Source organism: Cyprinodon variegatus, unplaced genomic scaffold (genome assembly GCF_000732505.1).
Source record: "Cyprinodon variegatus isolate N-32 unplaced genomic scaffold, C_variegatus-1.0 Scaffold270, whole genome shotgun sequence".
Taxonomy (NCBI): domain Eukaryota; kingdom Metazoa; phylum Chordata; class Actinopteri; order Cyprinodontiformes; family Cyprinodontidae; genus Cyprinodon; species Cyprinodon variegatus.
The window spans coordinates 538,376-558,041 of NW_015150723.1; the positions used below are offsets into that span (position 1 = coordinate 538,376).

General features: G+C 36.0%; 1 protein-coding gene across 4 annotated transcripts in view; it reads left to right on the plus strand.

The window, feature by feature from the left end:
- Window positions 1–19,666, plus strand: part of LOC107089888 (potassium voltage-gated channel subfamily H member 1-like) — a 79,281-nt gene that overhangs the window by 34,961 nt on the left and 24,654 nt on the right. For all 4 annotated transcript variants that reach the window (XM_015382915.1, XM_015382918.1, XM_015382916.1 and 1 more), the window contains 3 exons: window positions 4,259–4,416; window positions 8,016–8,284; window positions 15,351–15,550. In XM_015382915.1, the coding sequence (XP_015238401.1) occupies window positions 4,259–4,416; window positions 8,016–8,284; window positions 15,351–15,550 (627 nt within the window). The remainder of the gene's footprint in view (window positions 1–4,258; window positions 4,417–8,015; window positions 8,285–15,350; window positions 15,551–19,666) is intronic.

Sequence of the window (19,666 nt, forward strand, 5' to 3'; positions counted from 1 at the left end):
ATGCCAGGTCATTGCATGCCAGTTCAGATATACAGTAGGTTTGTACTTAAGCAGTGCTCTGTGAAATGCTCAAGCCTTTGGATATTTGCTGTTTAAGCAAACCCTGCTTTAGATTATCCATCACCATATCTCAAACTTTACTGCATTTTTTTCTTTTTCGAAATATACAGCTATGGATTACTTTTATTTTGCAGCTATAATAATGTTAACTAACGGACTGGATTTATTAATTTGAGGATAAGTGAAGGCAATTGGTTGCACTGGATTTTTTTCAAGAGTACTAGAGTAGAGGGAGCTGGATACAAATGCACACCACACCAAAATGAATATTGGTGTGCATGCACAATTGTTGTTCTAAAACAATTGTGCATGACGTTATGCCGGCTTGTCAATTTCAATACCTAAATAAATATGTTGAGTTTGTGGTTTTAATGTATAAAAATATGAAAAAAATGGAATTATTTGAATTCTATAATAAAGCTTTTTACCTAATTGTATATTCATTCTGGATGGTAACCAGATTAAACTTGTGTTAGTTGTACGGATTATATTTGAGAATATATTTTTCTCTGAATAAGGCACTTCTGATCTCATGTGGAACAAAAATGATAGCATCTAAATGCAGAATACCATAATAAAAGGTTGTAATGCAAATATAAAGACCAGAAAAACTTTTTAAAGAAAAACGCAGCAGAAGTAAGGTAGGTTGTTGGCTACTGAAGGTGAAATACCAGAAAGGCTGTCATAAATAAAACAAGTCTTAAGTTCAAAGCAGTTTAAATCTCAGTAAGGCCTGATAAGACACAGATGGAAACAATAAATATAATCACAGGCAGAAAAAAGTGGGAGAGCAAATCCAGATATAAAATCCACAGGCAGACTACTGAAATAAAACAGAGCCCATAATGTAAACAAGGCACGAAGGGGCCTAATGAATTGAAAAAGACACACTTAAAGCGAACCTCTAGCGTCTGCACATCATGACACATGAACTGATCACAACTAGAAAGAGAGATCCCAGCTTGTCAGTACGAAAACTGTAAGAGAACTAAAATGAGCAAAAATAAAACACATAAAAATTAAGCTGTTGATCTATCAAAGTGCAGAATATTTACTTATGCGTTATACTCTGCTGTATGGCTCATTTAGACTCTTTTACGAAATGAAGTGACATGATCTTTTTTCTCCCTATACTGGGGAAATTCAGGTATATCACCAGTAAAAATGCCAGGCAAATGAAAGAACAAAGACACACCTACCAATATGCAATAATAATAAGTAAAAAATAAACTTTGCTGCTGTAAAAAAGAGAAGATTGAAATTTTAAAGAAATTGTGATTTACGCGGTTTTAAAAACAGTTTTTTTTATGTCTTTGTGAAACCAGTTATTTGCAAAAATATTAAAATCTTTGGAAGGATTTAAAGGTATTTACAAAGGAATAAAATATAAACTGGCGATAAACTTCTCTGATCTCTTTTCTTCCCTTTTTCATGCTAAATTAGGTATGTCTCATTTTATATCCCCCGGTTTTTCAATTTGTCATTTGAATATCTTTAGATCTTTTTATTTTTTTAAATCATAATTTCTTCCTGAACAGGTTAAACATCTCTACTCAGTGGAGCGATTAGGTTTTAAGTATTGAGCCTAATGTATCCCTGGGTTGATTGAAAACTACAGGAAGTTATGTGAAGGAATCACAGACTTTTCATATGGAAATAGCAATGACCTAAAAAGTATGATAAAAAAAAAAAAAAAAAAACTTTTCCCCTCATTCTCAACATAAATAGATTGTTGTCATTGGCACAGGGCCAAAGGAAACAAACTTGTTTTTATTCAGATTGTTGTATATTGTAAAATGGCTGCCCGTTAATTGTGATGAAATTTCTTTCTGTTGTCTTTATTAACCAAAAAAAAAAATTGTGTCAGAGCTTGACCAAAACCACCTAATTGCTCTAACAAAAGCATTGGCGTTGCTGTTGACTAAATACCTCAGCAAGTTTATGTGGAGCAGTGTATCTAAGCAAGAAGGGCCTAGAAAATGTGACATAGTTTAAATGTAAAATTATAAAGCTGGTGAGAAGCAAATAACTGAATTATTGTTAACTGGATCTGCACAAATTCTGACAAACGTAAGGAGAGATCTTGACTTTATTGAAATTTTCCCAAAGCCATTTTTGTACATAGTGGTTGTTCTACTCTTTCTGGCTTCTGTGAGGGCTGTGCATCAAATGTTTAAGTTTTTAAAATACTCTTCACATTAGAGACTCTGAGAAAAACAAATATTTATGAGAATAGTTTTCAGCAACTGAGATATTTCAGCTTCAACTTAGTAACCATATAAAATAAAACCTATATGGTGAGTGAAAGTGAGACCAAAAGCAATTAACTGAATATGTCAGCAAAAAACAGATAGCTGTACACTGTACAATCAGACACAATGCCATTTTTAATCTCACTGAGACATTAAATCAGATAATTTCTCGTTAGGGTCACCAATATTATTATTATATCAGCAAGTTATCAGAGGGAGAACTGTACACTGGAACAAATCAAAATCTAGATAAGTTGTTTTTTTCTTAAAATAAGTGCATATGTTCTTGGATTGAGGAGGAAAAAGAGATATTTTGCCAATGGAACAAGACAATTTACATTTAAAATAGGAAAACACAATTGCATTGTCTTATTTCAAGTGCATATTACCTAATTATCTTATTTTAAGAGTAAAAATACTCATTCCACTGGCAAACTACCCTATTTACCTACTCAAATAAAGGGTAAATAAACTTAATTTAAGAAATCTTTACTTATTTCTAGATCGTTTTTCCAGTGTGAACCTAATTCATTAAATGGGTATGATTTCCTATTACCTATATATGTTCAGTTATATGCTGGTATAATCAGCCATCCAGCCATCATAAATATGTGTATCCCAGGGTCAATCTATTTGGTAACAAAGGTTTAACATAACAAAATAACTAAACTCATAAAGATGTTGTCGGAGGGTGTTTTTAACTGCTGTGAAATTATTCCACTTTTAGGCTGAGTGCATTTGGTCTTAATGATCATAGTATGATTTTGAAGAAAAAGTAAATGTTTGCACATTATCCTACCTGTGAGTTAAAGGGGTGGCAACACCATGGTGTGTGGCTGCATTTTACAAAGCAGATGACATCACCAGAGTAGAACAATTTGTAAAATTGTCAAGAAACATCTGGCACATAAGGGTTAAAGCTCAGTGACCCAAGGCATATCACCAAATCAGTCTGAAAGTGGCTTCAGGAAAAAAAAAAGTCAATGTTCAGGAGTGGCCATCACAAGTGTCTGATCTAAAGGCTGGAAAGTGATTTCATAGAAGCTGAACTTTAGGTGTCTGATGGGCAGATCAGGTGGCAGCTAGCACAGCAGTTGTACTCGCATTGCAGACCACAGCACTTTAGCAAAATCAATACGGGGATAGTGCACAGACACACACATAAAGAATAGCAACAGAACTGCAGAGCAGACTGATGGGATTACAGTTGTCGCTTGGAATCAGTGAGCGGGTGTTTCAGGCTGCAGCTAAGCTGACTAGACATTTAGCCTTTGGTTACTGCTGCCCAGGGTTGTAAAGTTTCATTACAGTTTGGAGGAATGCTTTTACACTTAAATATTGATGTTGATTCATAATTATCATTTTTTTCAGTATTTGTCATTTCTTCCGCTTTCATCAACATATAAATATTTTAAAGATGATCGATTTTATTTGCTCTAAAGATGCAGAAAATCCTTCTCAATATTTTCCCATACATCATTTTCAGCATTTTCTGTTGGATTTTACTTAAAAATGTTGAAAAAAAATCACTTCAGAAACTGCTTTTAGCTGATTAACTTTAATGGGATGCTTCTAATTATATGTTTGTTTGTTAAGAAGCAAAGCTAATTAAAAGACTACAGATTACCTTTTTCCTAATAATTGTTAATATTCTAATGGAAATTTAATTTTGTCAAAACTTAACAGATAAAAAAAAATATGAAAAAATAGAAAAAAAAATTCTCCAGGAATTAAAAATTATTAAATGTTACAAAAAATTTCTAAGAGCACTGAAATAATTTATTAAATAAAACCAATAAAGGGTATGTTTTTTTACTTATATAAGCTTGTTGTGATGACACTTTAAATAAACAAAAGAAAAAAATGTTTAACAGCTTTCAAACCTCTTATCATGATCTGTGAATGTTCTTCTCTAACATTTTTCCTATTCTTTCTAATTTTTTTAGGGGATCAGCAGTCTCTTCAGCTCTCTTAAGGTAGTCAGGCTCCTCCGTTTGGGTCGGGTCGCCCGTAAACTGGACCACTACATCGAGTATGGGGCGGCTGTCCTGGTGCTGCTGGTCTGTGTTTTTGGGCTGGCTGCACACTGGTTGGCCTGCATCTGGTATGTTTGTCCCAGATCAGCAAAACGTTACATAACGCTTTTTTTTTTTTACAGGAATATTACAGAGCATTGATTGCAGCTATTTTATACCAAAGGGGTCACTTATGATGCTGATCTGTGCTTTCATTATTTTGTATAAGGAAATATTTTTATGATTCATTGAACCCAGAATCTCAAAGGCTAAAGAGTTATTGCACTTTCTGGAGAAATATTGTTTTTCTCATCTGTATGTAAATTTATGGAGATGGGCCTCCAAAATCTAATCAGATCATCGACCCGACAGGGGGGCTATAGAGTGTAGTGGAAGCATTAAGTTTCCATCATGTGTTGTGTCTGATTTATTATGTTAATGAGAAGGTTTACAGACATAATGAGGAAGACATTATCTTGAATATCTAAATCTACACCCACACAAAACAGGGAATCAGTTTTTTGCTGTTGTTTTCATTAATATACTGATATTTTATGCAGATGTGTTTTTTTTTTCTGTTTCGTTGGTTGTTGTTTTTTTTTACACACTTATTATAAATGTTCACCCACATTCCGTTTCCCATGGAGGCTCCAAGCGGGGTGGTTTTGCGTCAAGCATCGGTCCAGACGCAGTGTAATCAAACCTGAATAAATGTACCTGATGGTGCTCCAAAACCAGACAGCCATACCAGTAAAAATAGCTCCTGTGTGGTTTCAGCGGTTGCCATGGACACATGCCGAGCCGCGTCGGCGACTCGAGAAAAGTTTAACCGTCGTCAACTGGGATGACAGCAGCGACTGCAGGAGCTGGCTTCCTGCTCTCTGCCTGTCATTTTCTTTTACCCAGAAAAGAATGGAGGGGGCTGAAGGGTTACTTTAATACTATGGCTGTAAAAAACAAAAGCAGATTATTTGCCCTTGAATAAGAATATTGGATTTTTTTGTTGTTGCTTGTTTTATGAAGAGAATTGTTGTTTTTTTCCACAGAGGGGTAAAGGAAAGCACATATTTTTGTTGTGTTCATTGGGAGACAAAAAAAAAAAAAAGCTTTTATACAGGAAGCCAGTTATTTTCATATGCAAATAGCGAACCCAGACAGGTGCTCCTGATGATGAATTGTTTTTTCCATGCAAAATCCCTCAGCTGTTGAAATACTCACTGATTTTCTTTATCTCATAAAAATAACACATAGAGAGGACTTTCTTTTTACTTTAATACATGAAATACTTCAAATGCAATAGTTGTCAGTTATTTGATTTGTTCTTTTGCCATTATTTTTAGTTCTTTCTACAAATTAATATTTCTGATTTTCTGATATTGGACTGATTTCTGATATCAATACAGTATCGGGACACCCTTAATTTTTACTGTGCCTCCTAATTGAATCATTCCGGCCATTTTGATCGCTTTAGGGTGATTTGGACAGTATTCTTGTGTATTTACATTTATAGGGATTTTTGTAGACTTTTATTGTTTTATTGTTAGTTGTTCATCATGTAGTTTAGTTTGCTTTACTTACTTTTAATTGCTTTATTTTACTTTATTTACTTGCTTTACTTACTTTTAATTTTAAATGTTTTTACAATTTCAGTGTTTGTTTTTGTCACAGCTGTGTCTCTCTGAGGTAATAAATGTTTGGTAAACAGGTTGAATGTATTTTTCTGTTTTCTGTTGTTTTTTCTGTTTAGCTATTTCACTTTGATTCCCCTTTGGTCATTCCTCAGTTAAAAATAACTTTCAAATGTCTTTTCTGCATGTTTTCTTCTTTATAATTTATTGATTTTGTTACATATTTGGAGAAACACTGTAATTATCTCATTGTGCAAAGGGTTCTAACTAACACTTGCAAGAGAAAATTTGTTGGGTTTTTTTCCCCAATAATAAACATTTTTATAGAGTTCAAACAAGTGAGTCTTATGAGTCTCTAATCAGACCCCACAGATGGTTAGTAGGGTGAGAAGGATTTTGAGAAATGTTTTCCAGCATGTCTTTAGGATGCTAACGAAAGCAAAAACAAACTCTTACTGTAAATAGTTTTTTTTCAAAAGGATTTAGTAAAAGTATTTTCAGGAACATCAAACAACCAGAAACGCTTTCAACTATTTAAATGAACTTAGACATGCAGTGGAATGCTAATTTAATTACTTTTATTAAGAAATAATATACTTTAAAAACGGAAATTAGAGGAAACTTTTGTTTGTTTTAATTTGAAACATGGTGCATGTGGTGTGATAATCTACCAGTGGTACAGTGACTTAAAAAAAAAAAAACCCAGCAAAAACAGCAAAGAACATAATAATAATAAAGGTTAAAGTAAAAAGATACAATAATCATAACACCTGGGAAAAAAATGATTTGAGCCCATTTTAACCCACATCACAGCCTTGCATCGTCATATTACGGTATCAGCTGAGGACGACGTTGTTGCCTCTCCCTTTACAAGCCCCGATATTTACTTGTTCTTTTGTGGCTGTTTTGTTCCGTTTTGTTTGTGTATATAAACCTGCTACAGACGCTTAGTTGTTGCATCTTTTTTTTTTTTCATTTTGGATTAATTGCCTGCTACCTTATTTTTTCCCGCACAGACATCTTCCGCCCCATACTTTCATTTTATTAAACACACAGCAGTATATTTGTGGCACTTTTTCTTTGCTCCATAGAAACTCTTTCCTTCAGGGATTCCAGATAAAACATTGTTGTCCCTTAAAGCTGTATTACTATATTGCTGGGATGATGATACATAAGTCTCTTTTATTGTCTAAAAATGTACAATTACAGACATTTCTGTGTGCAAATTTCAAATGTGCCAACTAAAGAAACACAAACTGCTACTAAAATCTCTTTCAGGTTTGATAAATCCCTTTGCAGGCAGTAAGACATTACAATAGCATATTCCCCATTTCAATATTTTGCACTTTTTGGTCATCAGCATATGTTCTGCATAAAGCTGTCTACTCATTATAGAAACGCAAACCCTGTGTGTCCCCGGTTAGCAGATCAGCTTTGCATCCACTTTCAAGTTTGTCTGTGTGTTTGTTTTTAACAAAAGCCTTCATTACATCAGGGGCATGCTGTGTTGTCAGTCTCCTGAACTTCTGAAATATCATTTGATCACAATTGAATCTTTCTCTTATTGTGTTAAATATTTTATCTAAGGGCCTTTTTTTCTTGGGGGGTTAGTCCGGAGGTGAGGACTGGATTTTTTGATAAAAAAGATTTTTTATTAACCTAAAAATGCAGGATCAAGATCCAAAAAAGCTGTTGCTGTGTGGACATAAGTTACTTTTATTATTAACATAAGAGCCTTCTGATTTGAACAGTAGCTTAGTTTTATAAAAAGTTTTCAATGTGGACTTTGCTTTGTGAGGAGGTTCCATTTCTACTGTCATTATACTTTAACTCCACAAAACTGGGTCACTGGGATGTTTATGCTCATATATTTAATGATTTTTTTTTTTACTTTCAAGAGGATATATTTTACTTACTTTGGTTGGACAGACAGAATTCTGGAAGTTTTTTTCAGTGCTGTTTAATGTTTATTTAGTTAATTGCCTGAACATTGTGCCTTATAAATGAAAACCAACGTTATGAGAAAATCGAATTGAACTATATCATTATTTTTCCTTCAGGTACAGCATTGGCGACTATGAGGTGGTTGATGAAGAAACCAATATTGTCCGCACAGACAGCTGGTTGTACATCCTGGGTAACTCGATGGGCAGGCCCTACCGCTTCAACGTCAGTTCAGGGATATGGGAGGGTGGCCCGAACAAGGACTCCCTCTACATCACCTCCCTGTATTTCACCATGACCAGTCTGACCAGCATCGGCTTCGGCAACATCGCTCCGACGACAGACGGGGAGAAAATCTTTGCTGTGGCCATGATGATGATTGGATGTGAGTGGAAGTGGTGTCTGTTCTCTCTACTGATGCTGATATGTGTTACCTGAGAATGACATTGCAATGCACTAATTTGCAAATAAGTGAATTATTAATGGAGTCATGGAAGTTTTGGGAAACTTCAACCAGATGATAGACCAAGCAATATGTTGGGCTTTGACCTAGATTATGCTGTTCAGTTTGATCACCTTATAATCTATTTTTACACCTATATTTGGCCTTAATTAACACTGAATCACATTGTTGGGTTGCCGTTTCACCTAAGCTTAGAACAAGACTTTAAGTTATGTAAGAGCTTTTTAAAGAAATGTAACCTAGTTCAGGCTTTATATCCACAAATTTAACATCATACAGAAAAAGCACTAATAAATTCCCCTCCCTTAGTTTCCTTTTCAATCTCAGCACTGCTGTCACCTCCATTCAGCCTAGTTTAATACAATGATATAAAGTGACATTTTACTCATTATCCTTGTCTGTTGTGTGATAACATGGTAAAATATTTAGATTTTCTAGCACATGCTTTCTGTTTCGATACTGAAAATAGTAAGCCAGAAATGGTAAATAAGATGCTAAAATGACAGGCTTTGGGTCGATTTTAATAGTTGCCTACAATGCCTTGCAAAAGTGTTCCCACACTTATGTTCTCATTGAGAATTTAGGGCAAAGTATCTTATTATTAGGAAGAGGGAGGAATTTTCTAAGAAATCTGGCATGTGTTTGTATTTGTTACACCCTTACTCTGATACTAGGAAATACACTTTTTAACTAAAATACAAAAAAATAATATTAATGTTGAATTAATCTTGAATTCAACACCTAAGAGTGTGAAATATGGGGGTGTCAGTGTCATGCTGTGAGGAAGTTTTAAAACACAAGGACAGGGAAGTTTGCTGAGTCAATCTGAATAGAGATTGAGCTAAAAACAGTGAATTTATGGGGGGAAAATACTGTGGTAGAGGCTGAACAGTTCACTGAAAGAGCCAAAATGAACTGATTTAAAACAAGGCTTTATTATGGGTTTTAGTCAAATTCAGGGCTTTGAAAATCTATGAGAAAAAGACCTGAAAATTGATATTCACAGATACTTTCTGTCTAATTAGATTGTTCAAAAAAGGAATGGGCAAAAACATTAGTCTCTGGTTGAGCAAAGTTGGTAAAGAGATAAAATCCAGAAATTGCAACAAAGATGAAGTACAAAAAAAAAGGAGCAACTTAAAGAAAATTGGTGCTGACTATGAATGCACGCCTTAGTTTCCCTTTGGTTAGTAGGTTTAATTTTATTTTAAATTTACTTTACATTAATGACTTTACTGTATATCCCCATTACTGTAGATTCTAAATGACAATTGGCACCATGCACCATGCACTCACCAATTCACTACAGTTACATCAGAAATAATACCAATCATATCAGTTTGCTATTTATTTGTGAGCTTAAGTAAGTATGTATTACCAACAATTCTTCTGTTTGCTCTGCTTTCAGTAGTATTGAAAGCATTCAGTGGGTTTGAAACCTCATCTCTACTGTAACCAGCATTACATAACAAGCCTTTCTATCAGAGCGAATATTTAACATGATATAGAGAGCTTTAATGAATGGCAAGATGAGATTTTCTATCACAATCTCATCAGCACTGCTGTCGGACTCACTCAGTCTGAATCAATACAATGACCCAGGCCTGCTGTGATAACACAGATATTTAGATCTTCTAGTGAACACTTTGTAATGCCCCCTGAAAGTCGCAGGCCTGAAATTAAGTAGTTTACAGTATCTTGCAAAGTCTTTACATCCTTTAAATGTTTTCAAATTCAGTTACAACCACAAATTTCAATGTACTGTTTAAGTGTTTTTAATGTTTAATTGGAAAGGAAGATTTGTAGAACTGATGCCTTGCAGCAAGAAGAGGTGTTGGGTTTGATTCCGCACATCCATCCGCACAATGCAACATAATGCTGGCAGCACCATACTGAGGGCTTTCAGTTCTTCAAAACAGACAGGGAGGATAATGGAATAACAGGACAAAGTGAAATGCAGGGTATTTCGGATAGAAACCTATAATAAAAAAAAGGGATTAAGTTTCACTTTCCAGCTGGAAAACAACTACAAACATACATGCTTCGTTAGAATGGTCCAGCTCGGAACTACATCCTACTAAATCCTATGGAGAAAATTCATCCCAAAGGCTATTCCCCCACTACCCGCTACCATGACAACCAGTCAGAGTTCGTAAAGATAGCGACTAGGAGCAAAGGATCACACATTACTGTAGATGAAGGCTGTAGCCGACGGGCTGCAACAGTCTGCTCTGGAAAGCTTCTTTCCCCTTATAACATCATAAGGGGAACGCTTTTCAAACAGAGCATTTGGTAGCACACAGTAGCAAAGAGGTGGAGCAAGGCAGTTAGAGAGGGAAAACAATTTTTTTTCATTCGTGAATCGCATGCACAGGCTTCAGGACACATACGACTGTTACAAAATGTTTATAAAGTGAATTTTGCATAATATGGAACCTTTGAGACTTCCAAACTGTTGTTGAAAAGCCGAAAAGAATGGGTAAAATTTCAGTATCTGTATTTAGAGATTCAACTCAGCTAGAATTTAAGCCTAAAGTGGTCAACACGTAATAAAGGTATTGTGGAGGATTTTTGCAAATTTTTTATAAGCCCCCCCCCCCACTGCACTTAAAAAGAAAAAAGCACATGCACAACCCTGTACCTGCTCCTGAGAGGGAACGCCAATTGAACGCGTGCAAGAGCATGCACAAGCCCATTTCTCCTTGTGCACACTCTGTTTAAAAGTTGCTGTTCTCGTAGCTCATACAGGCTTACTGTGTCCCCTAAATCCCTCAATCCCTATATAGAGTGGGGACTATATAGTGGACTTTAAAGTGAACTCACTTAACTTATCGTTCAGACATATGATCATTAATCTTGGCTGCCTGTTGGTCACGTAACTCCTGCTCCACCACACGGTGCCTGTGCCATCTTTGTTATTAGTCGCCGCTGTTGGGTAGGGGGTAGCATATATCTGCCACTTCTGAGGCCTTTTTCTTCTCATACATTTCGTAGAAACTTTTTTTCTTACAGCCCTCGTCCATTTTTAAAGACCTGTGGTGAGAAAAGGTGAGCTTCGATGACTGTTTTAAACCGTAGCTCACCACAGATATATGCCTGAAAGTGCGCATGAAAAAGAAAGCTAACCGAGGATGAGCACGTAGGACGGCCTTACGTAAGCATATCACCAGAATTATTGACAATTAGGAGGACCACTTATTTAGATGATCCACTAGGAAATAAAAGATCATCCTCTATAACTTTAAGTCAGAGAGCTTAAGGGATGGACATTTATCATATTGTTTGTCCTTATTCTGATAAAGATGTTTGTTGTTTTTTTATCTCATGGTTTCGGTTAACATCTTGATATGATTTTAAGTCCATATTGCTCAGTCCTAACCTCAATACAAATACATTGATGCTTGAAACTGTTTTAAAAACATTGATCAATTTCCTTCCACTCCACTCATAAATCCCAATGAATTTCTAAAGTTTTGGAATTTAACAACCAAGGAAAAACTTTGCTACTTTTTTCACAAAGTCTTGTTAAATGTTCATCTTTTGTGGCTATAAATAAATCGGTGTTTAGGATTTACAGGGTTGCAAAATTTCCCTTCTTTCCACGTTGTGTAATTGATGAGGATCTCTGCTTTTGTAGCTCATATTACTGCACACAGAGAACAACCTCGGAGCAATAACTGACACTGCCAGATCAATTTAGCACAGCGCTCCCTCTGATCCCACCGCAATCACCCCTCACCTCCGCTGTACTTTTGTCAGCTACAGTCTCAACCCTGAGAGCAGAGAAACAATCCTGCACACACGCCCCCACCCCTCTTCTCCCGCCCTTCTCCTCCTTCTACTTTCTCTTCGATTTGCCTGTTCGCGTTTATGAATACTCTCTCGGGTTGGAGGTGGGGTGCAGGTGGGGGTGGGAGGCAGAAAAAACTCATTTTCAGACCCATCTTTGTTTCAAATTTTCATTGTGAGAGACAAATCACCTTAAATCTCCCAAAATCCGACAGCCTCGGGAGGATTCTGTTGTAGATGCAATGTGTACTCCGCGGCTGTTCTCTATGAAATATGGATGCACTGATTCTTGCTATTTTTACCAGCGGCATCGGATCAGCGCTGGCAGTGGAGGATCACAGCGTGGGGAGGGATGGTAGGGTGGCATGGGAAACAGTAGGGGGAAGAGGGGAGGGGGTTTACTGTACATGTGTCCTGTTGCCATAGCAACTGGTGGCCCCGGGGCTGGAGTTTCTATCAACTGTGCTTAAACTACCTGCAAATGAGCCAGCTGTTTGAGGCCATTCAATGATGTTTTGTGTGACAGGAAGCTCATGAGGATGTTGCCTGCTGGATGAAGCTCTACTTTCAGAGAGATTGAGTTTCCTCTCTAACAGCATTTCCTGCTTGGAAAGAGGCCCAGTCATCCACCTAAGTCTCTCTAAATAGCCACAAACAGTATTTTGGGTCTGCAACCTGTGATGGCATGTCTCTACAGCAGAGGGATGCAGATGATTCCCCCATTAAAGGAATCCTGAGCTGGTTTTAATTAGCATTATTCCCCCACGCAGGTTTTCAGCACTTTGATTGAGCGTTGTGAAATAAACAAACATGCACCGATGCATGCGCAGGTTACTGTCATCGCCGTCAGAAGATAATTGAAATGTTTGGCTGGCATGTTTCCCTCTCCGTCCCTTCAAGCAGGGCTAATTAGGGCTCCATTGCCAAGAGAACACAGCTCACACAGAGCAGACATCTGATAGCTTTGATCCGAACCCTCACGCCAGCTGTTCCACCTCTGATCCGCTGCTTGACTCTTTTCTTTTCCCTTTCTGATAATTCTTCCTTCAACTTGTAATGTTGGACTTAGCATTATGAAAAACAACTCCAAACGTCTTAAACTGAAGCCTTAATAGTGAGTTTTCCCTTTTGGCAAGATGTCTGATAATATTTGGGCCCAGTTATTATTAATTCTCTGTAATTTCCCAAATGATTTATTGAATCATGTAAAGCCTAAAATAATATTCAAGCTGGAGACTTGATTGGTCCTGATCAGCCACATTAGATATGAGGCGCCTTGCAAAGGAACAGCTTTCATGCCCCTGTCAACCACACATCTCACTGCATTTATAGCCTGATATTACTGTGTGTGTTGGACTAAAATTGAATCACAAACACGTCAGGCTGCAAGTTGCAAATTTACCAAGACATGATTGATTAACTTAACTACTGTAGCTGGGTAAAGAAAGCATTACTCAGACAAGCCAGAAAGAGGTGCATGTTACTCTGGAGGAGCTGCTGAGCTCCACAGCCCTGCTGGCGGGATAACTGTCTATTGTCTCCTTTGCAACAATTCTTATAGAGGATTCAGCAAACATTCAGGAGAAGCTGTTTACCTTGAACACCCTACTGATGGTGGCAGTATCAGTATCTGGGGATAGTTTTGTTAAAGCTGGTGAAAGTTGATTAGGCGTTGAATGTGGCTAAATTCAAGACAATCCCAAAAAATATTTTTTAATGAATCGACTCTAATTTGTATTGATTTATAATTTCAAATAAAACATAACAGATAGTGGATGTGAAATGACAAAAACTTTAAAAGGGTATGAATACATTTATGGGGTTCTGTAGATGGAAGAGTCTTTCAGAGCTGTAACCATTGGTGCAAAACAACAAAAGCTATACAGAACAGTTACCAGACCCTCTCTCATTGTTAGGAATTTGCCAAAGGGATCTTAAATTATTCACAGACCAAGAAACCAAAAATCTTCAGGTTTTATAAAGAGATTACAAGAGAGGGAATTTGATCCGAATTTTAGGATTTTTGCATCTGAGGCTTTATTAGAACCATTAAATATTTGGCCTCTAAGTAAACAAGACATTTTAAAAAATAAGAAAAAAGTTATCTTGGTGTAAATGATTACTTTTGGTTTAGGTCTTTTTAAGAAGATCATGTACAAAGCCAATGCATTGTACCAAATCTCTATTTGCTCCCAACAAATTTAAGCTCTTTCTCAGGTGGCTAGTTTATACCTTCATATGACATAATCAGGTAAATATATCCACATATAGTGAAAAACACATGACTTAAGCTCAATCAAAATCACCTATTTAGGTTTGATTTTTGGCATGGCAACATCACGAAGAACAACAGCAATAAAGAACATTGAGGGCCACAGGGAGTAAAAGTCCTGGAGAGGTCTGAAAACAAAATGAGCATCTCTGGAGGAACCTAAAAATAGTTCTGCACTGATGCTCCTTACCCCGCCTTTTTTTCAGCCTGAATGTTTCTGCTTGAGGATGCAGGAAAAAAACAAAAAAAAAACTTCCAAAGACATTTTTTGATGCTGCTGTTGTTTTCAAAGTTTCCCTGAAGAAGCATTATGTGAAAGGTCTTGCACTTGAGAAAGTATAAGAACCTTCCATCTGCACTCTGCTGTATTTATTGATTATGAAAGTTCTTATTTTCCATCCAGAGAACATTCCGCTTGGCATGAGTAATTTTTTCTAAGTTGTGCTGCAAATGAAAACACATTTGAGTCCCAAAGAGACAATTTCAACCAAAAAAAATTTTTTTTTTTTATAATTACATGAATTTATTTATTAGATGAATAAAAAAACAAATGAGCAATGAAAAAAACAAACATTACTTGTCTTTTCTCTTTTAATTAATTATGGTTGCTAGAATTTAAAATTATGTTGTAGTTAAAACAAAATATTTTTTCATATCAACATTTTTTAGGACATTTCTAATGTTAATAAAGAGTTATAGCCAAAGCTTGTATCAGAAAGTGATACTTTGTGGTTAATGAGGAAACCCTTTTTTTATATAAGAAATAATAATAAAAAAAATGCATTTATAGATTTTTAAATCAAAATGAAGTCAGTAAATTCCCTTTTTATCATCGATGGAGGTTTTGTATGTTTTCATTGTATCATGAAAACAATCTATAATCTTGCATTAGATGATGTCATATCACTTCTCTCTGTGTTTCTCCAGCCCTTCTTTATGCCACCATCTTTGGTAACGTGACCACCATCTTCCAGCAGATGTATGCCAACACTAATCGTTACCACGAAATGCTCAACAGTGTCCGGGACTTCCTGAAACTCTACCAGGTCCCCAAAGGCTTGAGTGAAAGAGTAATGGATTACATCGCCTCTACCTGGTCCATGTCACGGGGTATTGACACAGAAAAGGTAGGTTCGAATGTTACTGATATTCTCTATGTATTTTATTCAAAATATAATATAATTATGTCTTTTGGAGGATATCAAGGTAATATTATTACTCAGAAAGCAAATAAAATGTAATGCCTAATGTTTTCTCTGCAAAAGTAACAACATGCAGTCAGTTAATTGTGAGGAAATAGCTTCAAAAGCCAACAACCCCACCCTCATATTAATACATTCCCTCTTTTGTTAACAGGGGTTTAAGTTATTTAAAATGAATCAATCTCAACATTTCTCCTGGATAAAAAATAAAGCCTAGTTATTGACAGATCAGCTTCGCAGGATCCAGCATTGTCATGAAATATGTTTATAAATGAAATCCATTCGTAACCAGTGACATTTTTTCCACAGATCTTTCACAGAGAGAATAACTGAACACTCTGGAGGCATTAGTCCGATTAATAGTGGCCCATATTACTGACAGAATGTGAATGGTGGCCAAAATGCAAATGAGATAATTCATGATATATTTCTTGATACCTCATCTAGCAAATCAAAAGGGTCTGGACAAGGCAGCAATTGCTTTCCCTGATCTTTTATCATTTTTGGAAGAAAGTTATACCAGTAATTCTGTCTGACGCAAAGCAAATCTGATTACATTACTCCCGATTCTGTAAGATTTACCCTTATATCTATTTTTCCCTACAAGGAAGCAAAAAGTAAGTGTAAGAAAAATATTCTTAATTTTACTCTGTGCATATTTGATCCTTTTGAGTGACATTCATAAACCACTGTATAATTTAGTAATAAAAAAAGAACACACTGCTGAGTTGCATAAAATGCATTAACATAATATATTTATTTGAAAAGTAAACAGCAACAAATGTTAAGAGATAAATAAGAGAAAGGTAAAAAAACAAAACTTTTTCTCTCTTTCAATCCTCAAAAATCTGATAAGAACTGATGAAAACTTTGCACAACATGCTGCAGGCAGTCAGGCTGCAGGCGGTCAGCCTTCCTCCTCACAAACTGTAAAAAACAACCTTTCAAGGATTGTTTTTAAGTGAAATCCAACTTTAATCTCTTCAGCACATAACCTACAAAAATTGTGTGTATTCCCACTATAGGATATAATCTGGTCTCCATGCAACAAACAGCCTCGTATCAATTATAACTTTCTTTAGTCAGTCACTTTAATATCATTGACCTTTAGTATCTATGGATTCGGTCATTATCTCTTTCCATTAAGCAGGTTCATTGTTTATGAATAAATAGGTTAAGGTCTCTCTTTAGCCCTCTGTAACTATTTATTTTAACTGACAGGGATAACAAATAAAAATGTTGTTATCAAATTTGAAGCTAATCTGTTGGAGTTTTAGGTCAGTTGGCTCTTTTTGATTCTTTTTGAGTGTTTTATTACAATGCCTCAGTTTTCTGATCTTTTACAGCTGTTCCACATCTGGCATTCACTCACCTGTGTAGCAGGTGATACTGTTCCATACTGTTCTTCCTGGCTTATCAAATCAGATTTTTTCTGTTTTTTTTTTTTTTATGTGCTCCTGCTATCCTCATCTCTGCATTTGGTTCCAAACAATACCAAAATAATGAAAAACTGCTTATTTTTTTGTAATTTTTGATTCATAATTTCTTATATTGACTTAGGCATTTATTGCAACAGTTTATTATATTAGAGGCATTTTTAGCCAAAGTTTTAAGTTGTAACAAATGCTCCAAGCGTAGAGAACCCGCATTTTATTTTACCAGGAGCTTATAGTTTGCCTTAATGTGTTCCTCTATCAAACTACAAACTTGGGATGAGCTCTAAATAAATATTTTCAATTACATTAGAATAAAAAAGATCCTCAGCAGTGTTATTAATATACCCATTCGTTTTTTTGTGGATTTACAAACTTTTCATATAACGTTTTAAAACAGTGTCTGCTTAGATTTCTGATTTTTGTCATGATTTTATCTAAATAACTGACCCACATGCAGAAGACCAAACAGACAGACCAGGGGAAAGTTTAACAGGTTTTATTGAGAGTAGGTGGAGAGGAGTCCAGTGCTGCTCTGAACACTGTCGAACCGGGACTGAAAAGTGAAGGGGAAGATTCTGCGGTTAGTTCAGGCTCAGTGGGAAATTTGTGTCTTTGATTTGAAGAAGGAAATTAAGGCAACAGGACTCACGTTTCCGGAAAAAGGTGTCTCTTGTTGAATCCAGTCGGTGTGGGTTGTTCCAGTGAATGACTTGCTCCTTGAAGGGCGGACAGGGTTTACCCAGGTTGCGGTGTTTCCTTGAGGAATGGAGGAGCTGACTGCCACTTAGTTTTCCTGCGGTATTTGAACGGTTTCCTGTGGAGATGAATCCCCTGCTCAGAGAGAAGCCCAAACAGTTCTTGGGGGAAAGTAGACCCAAACCACTAGCTTGAATCCTCAGCTCAGTTTGATGCTCAGAGAATCCTTCCAGGGGGGAGAAGGTCCAAAACATCCAGTTTGCAGGAAGACTTCCTGCCGAGAGGCAAAGACAAAAACAGCAAGGTTAAAACTCAGGTTGACAAAATCTCAGTTTGACTCAGCAAAACTCAGCTTGGCTAGAGTACCCAAAACTGGCAAACACACTGATGTCGAGGTAGTGGCAGTCAGCAGCTTAAGAGTCCTCCGGTAATGAGGTAACCATCCGCAGGTGTGTGAGGAGGCCAACGAGAACCAACAATTGTCCTGGTATTTCTCTTAAACTAGACATGATATCTTCCTTTTTAATATATTTAAACCTGCTTCATGTTGTCAGATGATGAAATATTTCTGTTGCAAATAGAAAGCAGAAAGCAAACATCTACTTAACCCCCCCCACCCCAACCCCCACCCCCAAGAATATTCACTTTATGCAGCTAAAACTATCAACCATGGCAGTGATTAACTTACTTTTCTTTTAAGAGGCAAGTTAAAAAAGAGACAGTGGTGGAATTATTGATCTGCATCCAGCAGTTAGATAGAAGACTGTGGATAACTACTGTGGACCAAACATTCACTGGTAAGGATCCATTGGTAATAATGTAAACATCTGTTAAACAATTTTTTAAAAGGCATACTTACTAGAGTTCCTGAGAGTGTTTACTGGTAAATGTAAGAGCATATTCAACTATGCAATGTCAGGTCCATTATTCAATCAAAACAACTTTAAAGCTTCAGGAAAATACATCACCGATACTGTTAGAAAGAATGGGTTTGATTTACAGAGGTCTCAGGTCAGGGGTAATGGGAAAGGGTCAATGGGCTTTGGGTCAGCTTTATCTTGTTTTATGGTGATACAGATAAAATGGTGATACAGTTAAAAAAAAGGAAGAGAAACAGTGGATGAGGAGGCCAATCTTCCAAGCCTACAGTATAGGTTGTGTTTAACAGCCTGATCAGCACGGTTCTTATCATATCAAAAAAGAAAGTCATGTCTGGTTTGAAAAAAGGGTGTTTTGAAAAAAAATGAAGCAAGGTGGCTACGAAAAAGAACCCATTTATATATATTTATCATTTTGTTCTAATTACAAACCTAAAGATAGCAAATAGATAATAAAATAAAAATTTCATTATCACTCAAAGCTTGATCAACACAAATTTAGGGCCTCAAAGATGTGTATTAAGACCAACTGGGATCCAGTAATAAAGATTTTGATTTGCATTTTGACTTTTTAATCATATTTGGCTTATATATATATGGAATATTGGAAAAAAAAAACCAAAAAAAAACATTGACACTACAATTGTGTGCTGTCAAGTTATAATAGTCCTACCAAATACATTTTTGTATGTTGGTGAAAAAATAACTAGTAACTATCTTTTTTTGATATATATTTAGTTGTATTCCAAAATTGTTAAATTAAGAACATTAGGAATCCATCTCCAAATGTCCTAAAAGATGCCACAGGGCTTTATGTTGAGGATTTTTTTCTCATATGCTTATTTCTCCTCTACCTTCCCTAGACTCAGGAAAAAAAACTATAAACTACACCTTTTTTTCAATTTCTAGTTCCAAAGATATTTGTCAGTTTTATGTTATACTTGCACTCTTATTTTTACTGTATACATATCTATAATAGCAATATCTTTCTATAGGGTTTCATTAAGGTGTTTGTGTATGTTAATATCAGA